The sequence below is a fragment of the Dysidea avara genome, chromosome 12, assembly GCF_963678975.1.
Source record: "Dysidea avara chromosome 12, odDysAvar1.4, whole genome shotgun sequence".
NCBI classification, from domain to species: Eukaryota; Metazoa; Porifera; class Demospongiae; order Dictyoceratida; family Dysideidae; genus Dysidea; species Dysidea avara.
Genome location: NC_089283.1, coordinates 25,512,276 through 25,525,150, shown reverse-complemented (window position 1 = coordinate 25,525,150; position 12,875 = coordinate 25,512,276). Strand labels below are relative to the sequence as shown.

Genomic DNA, 12,875 nt, shown 5'->3' with positions numbered 1-12,875 from the left:
TATTACATACAATAAGGTATAGTTAGTGTTATGTACCTTCTGTTGTTGTTTGGAGATGTGTTCTTCTTGTTTGTGTACTCTCTAACAACACACCAGATACTATTACTGTATACAAGTGACTTGTTACTAACTTGTTGTAGTTCTTGTATTGTGTTTAGTATGGTAGGGTCTAATGAGGGGTGTTCTGCATGATGTAGGGATTCCTCAAGTGTAGAGATCTTCTGATTAGACTAGAGGAGTATGTTAATATAATATATTATTAGTGTGTGGGCCCCCACCTCAGCCAGTTGTTGTTGGTGTGACCTGGTCACTTCCTGCATTCTCTTCTTCCATTGTTTCTCTTGTTTCTTCATCTGTTCCTGCATCATGTTCATCTGTACAACAATACAATGTTGTGTATATATCCTTAAATAAAACACGTGTACAAAAAGCAAGCACTTGGCCTGCTCTATAGAAAACTTGCATTGCACCAATAAATACTTAACAACTGTTGTTAGTCGGCCATACTTAGGGACAAATTTCAGTGGGACCGAATGAGACAAATGCTGTTGGTTCATCACCGCAAGCTGCCAACAACGAGTATCACTGTCAGATGCTAGGATAAGGTTGGAGACAAATATTGTAAACTAGGTTTAATGCAGACAAGCGCATTATTGATTTTCGACAAATTTTAATGCATTATAAACTTCTGACCAAAGCTATCCTAGTGACTAACCCTTTTTTTATTTACAATATCATCTAAAGAGCATACAACATACATACAATTAAACACAAAGATATCTCTGTAACAGTTTCAAAACAGACCATCCTTGAAGTTTTTGGAAAAGACGCACATGAGGTACCTTGTTGAAGGCCTTACAGAAGTCTAACAGGAGGACATCACATTGACCCTTCTCATTGAGACACTTGGCAAAATCATTAATGGCGGTGATCAGTTGTGATTCACAGCTTCGTTTCTGTCGAAATCCATATTGCCCACAAAATAAAACTTCATGGTACTGTAAGTGTTTGGTAATGCTGGAATATACAATACGTTCTAAGATTTTACAGCAAATGCAAGTTAAGGATACTGGCCTATAATTGTCTGGATCGGATCTGCTACCTTTTTTATAAATTGGGACATCTGCTGCTGTTTTCCAAATGCTTGGTAAAACACCTTGGTCTAATGACGCTTGAAAAATAACAGTAAGAGTTGATGCAATCTCATATGCAACCTCCTGTAGGAAACGTGCTTGAAACCTCTCAGCCTGATGTCTAAAGGAGTACACGCCCATATGTTAGTGATCGCACCAAGAAAGCTTCTTCTAAATCCTAGAGAACATGTCCCGTTCTGCCAATGAAAATAACTGCAGCCTTCATCCTCTGCCTTCAAGCATGGCTGGCTAGCTACAGTTGTTAAGTATTTTGCAACATGCGTTTTGTATGCAACCTCTCTATTCAGTTGGCTGAATCACCTGTATAAATTACTCAGGTGCCTACAAATCAGTGTAGGCAAATCCTCCAGGTACCGGCTGTAGCAGCTGAAGGTGTAGGCACCAGTAATTTCACCCATTATATGACACACACACACACACACACACACACACACACACACACACACACACACACACACACACACACGCACGCACGCACGCACGCACGCAAACATCCACTACATACTCTACACTTATAGAGACCTACCTGTGTTTCTAATAACTGTTTCATCTCAGTTGCCTTATCTTCAGCAGCCTCCTCCTCTCTTCTCTTTCTCTTCCTAGCCTGTACATTGTTCTGTTGTTCAATGATGTTAGCTTGTTGTATTGACTGTTGTTGACTTTGTAGTGCTTGTATGACAGCTGAAGAAGCTGTCACATCATGTTATACAACAAATATACACCTCACCATCTTGTTTCTTTAATTCCTAAAAAGTAAGACTTTTGTAACATGTGGAATGGAGTGTCCAGGTCAGTACTAAGGGATACTGTGGGACCTTAACTAAGTGTGTAGATTGCGTAGGTGTCCTTAAGGCCCACCGCATTACACAATGAGGTAGCTACCTGTTCCATAGTAAGCTTTTCTTGCTGGATCTTGTTCAGTTCAGTCACTAATGGCTCCACTGACCTCTTCACCTCTTGCTGTGAACAAGGCAGATAACACACAGACATAGTGTCATGTTGTTCTTACTTCATGTCGTTCTGCTTCTCTTCTCTTCCACTGTTCCATCTCTCGAGCATTCTCCTCCATCACTCGATGTTCCTGGAGTGACAGAACAATTACAGTGTGAGGTGTGATAGAGATATTACGAACCCTGTTAGCCATTTCTTGTCTAAGATGTTCTTCAGTCTCTCTCAATTTGTTGGTCATTTGCTCCAGTAAACTCTTCTGCATGTCAGCAGTGACTACTGGAGGTTCAGTGTGTGTTCTACCAACAATGATGGGTTATTGTGAAGATAATAAGGGTCACTACTGCTCACCTGTTATGTGTTAATAAGTGATCGGGATGACGTCTCTGCATGTGTGACTGCATGAACTCTGCACTAACAAACTCCTTGTGACAAACTGCACACTATACAGGAATCCAGGTTTACACACAATATGATCATAAACTTTTAATGTTATAAATACAAACTTGGAACCTCTCTACTAGGACAGTGTACATTTTACCACAAAATTACCACACACAAACTTCTTGGTCACAAAAGTATCCTATACAATAAGGTTGCTCTTGGAAGAACACCATTGGGAAGTTTATTGTAAAGAGGTGTCCTTAGTTAAAGAGTGCATAAAATTAGCAACACTGTTAATTTGGGACCTAGATGACATTGTTCACAATTCAGAGATGTCCAAAGTTCCACAATTTATCCCATTACTCACAGCATGTAGTCCAGTAGCTCCAGCATTCATCATGTCTTGGTATGCTTCAATCACTTTCTTCCTCTTCTTATTCTCTTTTTTCACCTTCTTAACCTCTTCCACACGAGCCTTCACTTCACTATGAGATAACTGTAGCTCCTAATAAAGAAGAAAATACTGACCACCCCAGCTCCCTACTGGCCTCACCTCATTTGTCTTCTGTAGTTGTTGTTCTAACGATGACATGTTCTCTTGTAGGTATTGTTGTGAGTGCTACAGAGTTGGTTAATATTATCAAACAGCACAAATGTTTGACAAGAGAAAGTTTTGATGAATCAGACGATCAAGCATTTTGACAAGACAAAATGCTTCAGTATTGTACAAGAGAATACGTACACTAAATGTAAAACTTTGTGAGGAAATTATAATACAAACCATCAAAATTTATCTGTTAAACTTGTGTGGCCGTTTGGGGAGGGAAAAATCATCTGATAACCTTCACCATCCGTTGTAGGGATGCGGTCAGCACTGACAAGCACTCAAATAAAACAGCTACCACTACCATTCAACAGATTTTTATACACACTAGTTAAGGCCCCACACATTATATACTACAAGTATAGGAAAAATTAGAAATGTTAAGTTTGATTAGGGATCACAGAAAAAAAAGTAGGGAACAAGGGAGGCCACCTACACCTGCAGATATACTGGTGAACATTTAATCCCTAATTCAGTCTATACTCATATGCAGTGACTGAATTAGGGATTGAATGTTCACCAGTACATATATCTGCAGGTGTAGACGACCTCCCTTGCTTCCAAACATTATTTTTCCACGATCTCTAATCAAACCTAAAATTCCTAAATTGCCTTATACTTGTTTGTTTACCTTTTTTGTAACACTGTTATGACTGGTGAACCCGCACATACCACATCAAAACAAAAGGATGGTGCCAGCCAGTTTTCTTCTGAATGCACACCCCCCCCCCCCCCCCCCTCCCCCGGCTATCAATTACTGACTTGAAAGTGGAGTGTCCACTACGCTTTGCTTTCAGCAATGTTCAGCTTGTCATATAGCGGTGCAAATGAAAAACAGTAGGAGAAACACCTCTGTAATCAATCCAGTCAGCACAAATAATACAGACAATTCATGTACCCCAACTACAGTATCAATTACTGTCTCACAAGTATTCAATACGCTTCGTTTTCACCTATTTTCAGCCTGTTACACAGTATTACGAATAAAGAACAGTATTAGAAGTACCTCTGCAATCAATCCCAGTAATCACGGAAAATACGGACAATTCCCATTTACAAATGTACTAGTAGGGAAGCCATGCATCGTGCTACTGCAAATCGACACCTTGGGTTGTCAGCAAAAAGAAATGGGACCGCATAAAGGAGGACAGTCCATGATGCAGTATGCCAAAAGGCATGTTTCCAGATGAAGTGACGTTGAATAGTGAAAAAATCAAGCCCGTAGCCTTAACCATTATCGAGTTTCACTTGCCTGAAGGCACCAGGCAGGCAGTTAAAAAGTAAAAAATTCCGTTGAATATATATTTTTAAATTTCATAACAGTCTAATGGAGGCTATTAGGATCATGCTGAAGGCACTTTTGGGGTTGGTTATACCTAACCAATACTGCCAAGGCCCCAAGATGGTTCTTCTGAAGCTGGATTTTTTGGGCAATATTTTGGCCAAAAAATCCCAAATCACCATGATCCCTAACATACAGTACTACTGTACTGTATGATACTTCTGGACACAACACTATCTCTTGTAGCCACCACTATTCTAAACCTGGGTATATCCCAGCTTTTTTTTTCATTGCCACTGGTGAAGGTAACTAGATGCTTTCTTCATGAAAACAACCGACCAACTCATAAGACCACATGTCACTCACCATTAGGTATTCAATTATCAGCTGACCTAACTTGAACAGCTTCACAAAGTTGGGGTCGAGAGAATGAAACTCCTAGACCAAATGAGCTACTAATAATGTTATTACACTATGTTGCTGACCTCAGCATCAATATTACAGAAGGCTACATTGAAGATGTTTTGTTGTAGGGTTTGGAAGTCCATCTCACGTACTACTCGATCAATATCAACTGAAGCTGTCACAAACAACGCGAAATATTCCCCACAAGTAAGACATTAGATGATACCTAGTGTTCTCCAGTCTATCTGACACCATCTTTTCCTGAAAGCGAATGTGCTTCCTAGAGAGCGTTCAAATAGAGAGTTTCAAATATAGCAGTGTGTATTATATAGAAAACAGAGATTTGATAAAAAGATAGAGTTACCTGTAGACTGCATGTGTCCTCCGTTACTAGCCTCGTGAGTGCTGTTCTGTCTTGTAGCGAATGGCTGCATACCATTCATCGCGCCACCTTAGCGCTTTTTGTTTTTAATTACACGAAAAAATACGGAAGAATGTAGTATTGCCCCGCCTATAAAACTCGTGCACGCGAAATGGCGTTGTTTCCTAAACTATCGCTGTTTGTGCTGCTACAAGCGTGTTCCTTGTGTGTCTGTACAGTTCTGGATGATTACGTGAACAAGCCAGACCCTTATTATTCGTACAGGGCCATGAAGCAGCCATACAAAGGTGATGGATTCACAACTTATTTTATCAACATGACATCACAGAAGTGGCTCACTGGTATGTACTGTGTGTTAGGTCTAGTATGTAGGAAGTGTTAGTCCACGCCCCCAATCCCAATGCTGCTGTTACCTAATCAAAAACATAATTAATTTGCATTTTATATAGCTTCACTATAGCTTAGTTTGTTGCATTAATTCAGTAGTAATTATACACAAGTAAAATAATTGGCTAATTTCATGCGCTCCAAACAGATGCAGACACATCAAGATCCGTTTGGTGGCACTACTTACTCATTAACGTGCCAGATGAGGTCAAGTATCCTGAGTTAGGATTCCTTTGGATAACTGGTGGTCACAACAGTGATGGGTAAGCAGTGTGATCACATGATTTGGTAATCACCATGACAACACACAGTATTCCTAGTCTGAATGACGTAGATGCTGAAGTGACCATATCTTTGGCTGCCTCTACTGGAGTGTAAGTGTTGTTGTTGTGTTATGTAGTGGGAGAGGGGTCAGAGGCAGGTCCAGGTCCAGGGTTTGGCAAGGTGAGCAGTATGTAGCCAGGGGCCTGGGGGTATAGCCGCTCAAGAAGCTAATGGCATTTTACTTGTTTCAGGACTGAAATTTTTGTGTAGAGTAGTTTTAGGCTTTGTGTACAAATATCTAAATCGTAGTATGCTTTCTGTCTAAGTGGTCTGCAATAATTAAAGAGTTGTAGGGGTCAGTGACAGTCATTGAGTAGTGTAAGCCTGAACAAAGGACCAACTGCAATTGATTGCAAAAAATAATTCTAACAGGTTATATAGCCAAATGTACTCATGGGTTTGTGCTACAGATGTAAGTTCTCATATTCAGCAATAACAGTGGAAGGACTCTTATTAGTGTTCATGCGGTGACTGTTCTATTAGAGTATTTGACTGACTACTCTATTAGAGTATCTTGACTTTTGTATAGATTTTTTTGCATGAGTTGGGTGGATCCACCACTGAGCCTTAGAGAGTAATAGAGCAGTCAGTCACATGTTGGACACAGTCAGTTGCTATTTACCATTACTTATTGCTGAGCTCCTTATATAGCATGAGGAAATAGTGTTGTGGTTTTGTATATTTGTTTATGTACTTGTATGCTAAATCACCTGTAGCAATATTATTGTATTTATAACACATACCTCTAGCTGTTACGTAAATATGTTGTTTAAACACATTCCTACTTGAGGAAAAGTGTGGGAAGGAGTACATGGGGGAACAATGGTTCCTACGTATGTTAGAGCTATTTTTAAGAAGTTTATAGAAATATTTCTAGCTGTTAACTAATTGAATGATGCAAGAAATGTGTAGGTCATTCCCATGTTGTGTAGGAATAATTCCTCAACAGTATAGGAATGTTTCCTGCAGAATTTCTCAGGTACACATGTAAGAATGTTCCTGCACAATATATTCTCTAACTGCTACTTTAGTGAGTATGTTCAAAATTATGTCAACATAATGATAATGGATGGACACACGTCTACCTGTGACAGCTACGCAGGACTTGATTAAATATAGCCTGTATGTACATGTATGTATGCTAGCCATATATGGGTGGGGGCACATGCTACATTACCTTTACTGACCAACAGCTAACTGGTCTATTGGAGTTCATTACAGTTTATCAACTAAAGAGTTGAATAAGTGTATTGCTTGAGATAAGAATTAAGGAGCAAATAAAACAGCTATTATAGAATTTCATATAGCATAATAGACTAAGTTTCAAAACATAATTGAAGCAGAACAGATAGAGTGGGGTACAGGGGCAATCAATTCTTTGTCGTACTCCTTCCTTGTTGAAACAGAACAGTCAATCATTGTATTGTATTAGCTAGCTATAGCGTATACGAATTTAACCCCGTTTCTAAATCTTGTCATCTGGGTATTCCCCACCCCTTACTTTCTACTGGATCCACTCTTGGTCAACAAGACACTACATGTTCCACAATACTACAATGGTGGACCCATTAGAGAAAATGTCTTTACCACTCTTCAAGTTAAACCTCTTGTTAAGCATGGCCAGATAGCAGGCTACACTAAGCTTCTTCATGTATCATTAGGTACAGATTATGGAGGAGGCATCACCCCTTGTTCAACCATGGAAATTTCACAAATAATTGAAAATCAAAATATCCTAATAGAACAGCCATAGAGTTTATCCAAACTTTTTTACTGAATGCCAAAAGTGATCAGAGTAGTGAGTGAAAATTCTTTGCAAGAGTGTTACAATTGTTTTAGATGTTTTGCATGCAACTTCACTGACTTTTCAGTTATCGGCTAACTAATCTGTACACAACATTGTTGTAAAGTCATAAACAACCAGTTAGTCATGACAACGTACAAGATTTGTTTCGGCATTAGTCCACAATGATTGAAGATTTGTATGAAGGTTGTATAGTCAGGTTGTGTTTACCTGAGCCCTTGCCCTTGTTTCTTGATAACTCTTGTTGTCAGCTTCCCAAACATTTAGTAGGGCTGTAAAGCCCTTTGTGCATCAAAACTGTTTATCAAAAAAGTGCTTTAGAACTAGTGAGTAATACATCTTTAAAAATATTCCATATATTAATTTTAGTATAGACAATTCACATGTTTACAACATGAAAATATGCTTGTTTCAGTACGAAGCCATTGGGAGTGAACACATGTTCACTCTTCGATTTAATACTGTTTTTTGCGGGAGCTCAAGTGAATGCAAACCGAAGTATCGTTGGCTGAAACTGTCAACTACTGGAAACAAGTCATACCCGTACCGAGGATTGTCCATACCATTGAGAATCCTATTATATTGTGTGTGGTTTTCAATAGTTAACAATTTATGTTAGCAAATGTTCAATGAGTTTCCTTCAATTTTCCAAATTACTGTCACTTGTCATTAGTTCCATTCACGTTTACAGGGTGACTGCAGCTTTATTTCAAGTACCCAACCAACCTATAATATTCACAGTAAGTGATCTATCCCATATAGTAATATAATAATTATTATGATGTAGGAGGATCTAAACCACAAACATCGATCAGAGGATGCCGTGGTGGCTTACACATTTTATCATTATTGTAATGATGTTAACAATAGTGAATATGTGTCCTACTTGCCGATGACTAAGGTACCTCATGAGGTACATCATAATATGATGTAGTTAGTATGCTACAGGCAGCAGTGAGGGCAATGGATACCATGGCAGAATTTGTTATGGAAGTGAACGGAGCGGACATGACAAAGTTTGTGGTGTCTGGGGCCTCCAAGGTACACAACATGTCAGTATGGTGTACCTGACATAACAGGTGTGCTATTGACCACAGCGAGGATGGACCACTTGGCTAACTGGTGCTGTAGACAAGAGGGTTATAGCCATTGTACCCATAGTGATGGATGACTTAAACTTTATAGAGGTATTTGTATAGTGAATTAGTAATATAGCTGGTTTATGTTGGTGAAAAAAGGTTTTGTTGAATTGTTTAGTTTAATGAATTAATCTCTGGTTTACCACTGATAGTAGAGCAGCATAGCAGAAAAATTGGCACTTTGTGATAAACCTTCCACATAGTTAGTACACCTGATGACATGAAATTTGAGAGGTGGAGCCATCATCAATTTCATGTCTAAAAATAATGACCATTGTCCATGTAATACTCAATTTGTTCAAAGTGGGTGTCAAAGTGAACATCTTTATCCAAGAAACAAGTTGGTACTTGTCACAAGTTCATAGCTTATTCCTAATTAAAATTATGGTAATTTATGCAAGTTACAAAGTCATAACATTTTAACCACCCACACAATTAATTAGATTATTCATATTATTAGTACTAGTAATTGGCGCTACATTGTTAACATAAATTCTAGCCAATGAAATTGCAATTACCACTTTTTCACTGCTACCAGTGAAATACAGGATAAATTTCACCACTACTATTGAGACTTTTGAATGGGCAGTGAAACAGGTATGGTATTATTACTAGTAATAGCATGGTAGCAGTGAAATTTGGGATAAATACCACTGAAATTTGGGATAAATACCACGAGTGGTATTTATCCCAAATTTCACTGCTACCAAGTGGTATTTATCCCAAATTTTACTGCTACCCATGCTATTCCAAGTTAATGCCATACTCATACTTTGATTGCCAAGCAACAGTTGTTAGGGTCTGGTTGCTGTGGCTCAAATGGAGAATCAAATCAAAATAGCTCATAGCAACCGTTGATAGGCAACCACCAACATGGTAACCTTAGCAACTGTTTCCTTGGAGACTGTTTCTAAGGTAATAAGCATTTTGGACCATAGCAACCATACCTTAGCAATCGTTGCTAAGCAACTGCTTTACATACTCTAGCCAATGAAATTGCAATTACAACTTTTTACTGCTACCAGTGAAATTTGGGGTAAATTTCACTGCTGCTATTAGGACATTTGTATGGGCAGTGAAACAGGTATGGTATCACTGTATATTAGGGATCATGGAGATTTGGGGTTTCCTAGCCAAAAAATTCATCCAAAAAAAACAGCTTCACAACTCCATTCTGGCACCTTGGCAGTATTGGTTAAGTATAACCAAGCCCAAAAGTGCCTTCACTACGATCCTAAAGGCTTCCAATAAATTGTTACAAAGTTTTTTTTTTAATTTATATATATAATGGAATTTTCTACTGACTAACTGCCTGCCTGCCTGCCTGTCTGCCTGCCTGCCTGCCTGCCTGCCTGCCTGCCTGCCTGCCTGCCTGCCTGCCTGCCTGCCTGCCTGCCTGCCTGCCTGCCTGCCTGCCTGCCTGCCTGCCTGCCTGCCTGCCTGCCTGCCTGCCTGCCTGCCTGCCTGCCTGCCTGCCTGCCTGCCTGCCTGCCTGCCTGCCTGCCTGCCTGCCTGCCTGCCTGCCGAGTGTAACTCGATAACGGCTAAGGCTACAGGCTTGATTTTTTCACTGTTCGACGTCGCTTTGCCCCGAGACGTGCCTTTTGGCATACCGCAGTACATACAATGCATGTATCATGGACTTACCTTTGTCCTCCTTTGTGTCCCATTTCTTTTTGCTGACAGCCAAAGGTGTCGATTTGCGGTAGCACGATACATGGTTTCCCTACAGTACATTTGTAAACGGGAATCGTCTGTATTTCCGTGGTAACTGGACTGATTGCAGAGATGATTCTAACACTGTTCTTCATTTGTAATGCTGTGTAACGGGCTGAACATTTTATTTTATTTTTTTAATTTATTTACATAGCTGAAAGTGAAGCATAATATAGCCGCTGCACTTACGAGGCAGTAATTGATAGGTGGGGGCGCGCAAATCGTCGTATCTTCGTGGTGACTGGATTGTTGCAGAGGGACTTCTATTACTGTTTTTAGTCTGTAGCGCTGTGTAATGGGCTGAATATAGCTGAAATCGAAGCATAATGGACACTGTACTTTCGAAGTAGTTTGTGATAGCTGGGGCGCGCGTTCAGATGAAAACATTAATTCTGGCGCCATCCTTTCTTTTGATGCGGTATGCGTGGGTTCACCAGTCATAATAATGTTTCAAAAAAATAAACAAACAAGTTAAAGGAAAAATTAGAAATTTTAAGTTCAATTAGGGATCATAGAAAAAATTAGGGAAACAAGGGAGGTTGCCTACACCTCCAGATATACTAGTGAACATTTAATCCCTAATTCAGTCTTGGTCTTGGGTATATATAGACTGGATTAGGGATCAAATGTTCACTAGTATATAGGCAACCTCCCTTGTTTCCCTACTTTTTTTTCTATGATCCCTAATCAAACTTAAAATTTCTAATTTTTCCTTTAACTTGTTATTATTATTATCATCTACATTCTTTGGTTTGTATTGTGATATTTTAGCTTAAAGGTTAGGCATTGTGGGAGATTTCGGGAACATAATGCAAACCAGAGAGTGAACAGAAATCCAAGGGTGGGGCATAGGAAGTTCCTCAACAAAGGTCATTGTTCTATCATCAGTTTGAACCCTTGTTTATAATTGGTTGTAGACCAGTACTTGAGGTATGAATCCGTAATTTGTGACAGCCAAAGTCTACAGCAGTACTTTCAGTCAATGTTGCTGTGAAATATGTTAATGAAAGAACCTCATCATTGCAATTCACCTGAGTATGCTGCTCTACTATTGTAGGGCAAGAAATTTCGTGGTATTAAATTTTGTGGATTGCCAAAATAAGTAATTTTCATATGGTATGAGATCCTCTCAAACTTATAGTTTCAATTTGTGCTACTATATTAGAACTTACATCATCATTATCAAGCATATGGAGGATGGACATGGGCCTTTCATGACTATTATGACTTAAATGTCACCGCCAGACTGGATGACTCTTGCACCCACAGTTTATTTGACTTTATTGATCCCTTAAGTAATATCCAGTCAACTGAACATTGCGTAATGTCCTTCACTCCATTTAGTGTACAAAGACAGACTGACTATGCCGAAGTACATTATAGATGCTTTAGGTGATGAGTTCTTCTTACCTGATGACTCTAATTATTTCTTTGATGATCTGTTGGGAGTGAAATACATGAGGTACATCTAGTATAACTTAGTATACTATTGTTACACTACCTAGGGAGATACCTGATGCTGAACACTCATTGATTGGACATGAGTTAAATGTGTTACAAAGTGTTAGAGCATTTGCACTATCTTTACTACAAGTAGGTCATCATTTCTTCCTTATGTGGTGTTATATATCATTGATGTAACAGGAGTACCCTCTACCCAAGGTGTCATGGCAACTGAACCAGGTAATTATGGTACATGTTATGGAGTGGTTGTACTGATATATTGATCAGACATCAGATTCAGGCTCTATCTCAGTACAATCTGATATTGAACCAACATACATCAAATTGTGGCATGCTTCAACCATCGGTCATGCAAGGTAATTGAGTATATGTAATGTGTAACATCATTGTTTGTAACTAATACATAGACGTGATTTCCGGCTTCTGATTGGTCCAGATCCTGATAAGCCCCTCCCACATCCTATAATATGGGAAAGTACCAATGTTACCATGACAAAAGTAATCTAGTGTATATTTTGGACTTGATCATTGTAGATATTCTAGGACAGCAGCCAGCAGTATGTATATGAAGGCAAGAGGGACAAACCCCATGAGGGGTGGGAGGGATTTACGATAGAAGTGAGCATGTGATGACCTCACATGGTAAATAATCACATGATCCCCACAGATGGGATTTCCCTCACCAGACGGTTCGTTATTTGAGATCACCACTCAGGTTAACATCATCCCCAACACCTTCCCCTTCCCTGATTGCCATGGGAAGGAATGTTATGGGAAACTGGTCTAGTTGATGAAACACTGAGTTGATGACTATAATAGGTGTTATATTATGAAGTTGTATTATGGACTAATATACAAATGTATAATATTTATTTACAAGAA

At 39.2% G+C, this 12,875-nt stretch overlaps 2 protein-coding genes across 3 annotated transcripts in view; one reads left to right on the top strand and one right to left on the bottom strand.

Annotated features, from left to right (window-relative positions):
* LOC136241574 (cilium assembly protein DZIP1L-like) overlaps positions 1–5,299 on the bottom strand; it is a 9,997-nt gene extending 4,698 nt beyond the window's left edge. For both annotated transcript variants that reach the window (XM_066032802.1, XM_066032803.1), the window contains exons 1-15: positions 5,142–5,299; positions 5,004–5,057; positions 4,858–4,952; positions 4,739–4,810; positions 3,040–3,105; positions 2,854–2,991; positions 2,454–2,545; positions 2,287–2,401; positions 2,164–2,235; positions 2,037–2,114; positions 1,882–1,900; positions 1,681–1,835; positions 279–374; positions 132–230; positions 37–81 (exon numbers count right to left, since the gene is read on the bottom strand). In XM_066032802.1, coding sequence (XP_065888874.1) covers positions 37–81; positions 132–230; positions 279–374; positions 1,681–1,835; positions 1,882–1,900; positions 2,037–2,114; positions 2,164–2,235; positions 2,287–2,401; positions 2,454–2,545; positions 2,854–2,991; positions 3,040–3,105; positions 4,739–4,810; positions 4,858–4,952; positions 5,004–5,057; positions 5,142–5,220 — 1,275 coding nt within the window. In that variant the 5' untranslated portion in view covers positions 5,221–5,299. The remainder of the gene's footprint in view (positions 1–36; positions 82–131; positions 231–278; positions 375–1,680; positions 1,836–1,881; positions 1,901–2,036; positions 2,115–2,163; positions 2,236–2,286; positions 2,402–2,453; positions 2,546–2,853; positions 2,992–3,039; positions 3,106–4,738; positions 4,811–4,857; positions 4,953–5,003; positions 5,058–5,141) is intronic.
* On the top strand, positions 5,252–12,875 carry LOC136241576 (autocrine proliferation repressor protein A-like). The gene is made up of 15 exons (XM_066032808.1): positions 5,252–5,500; positions 5,695–5,809; positions 5,858–5,920; positions 8,366–8,414; positions 8,462–8,575; positions 8,623–8,715; positions 8,772–8,861; positions 11,695–11,824; positions 11,874–11,991; positions 12,035–12,122; positions 12,174–12,212; positions 12,261–12,349; positions 12,401–12,491; positions 12,537–12,611; positions 12,661–12,875. Exons 1-15 carry the CDS (start codon positions 5,311–5,313, stop codon positions 12,778–12,780), a joined length of 1,464 nt encoding a protein of 487 aa, XP_065888880.1. The 5' UTR covers positions 5,252–5,310; the 3' UTR covers positions 12,781–12,875.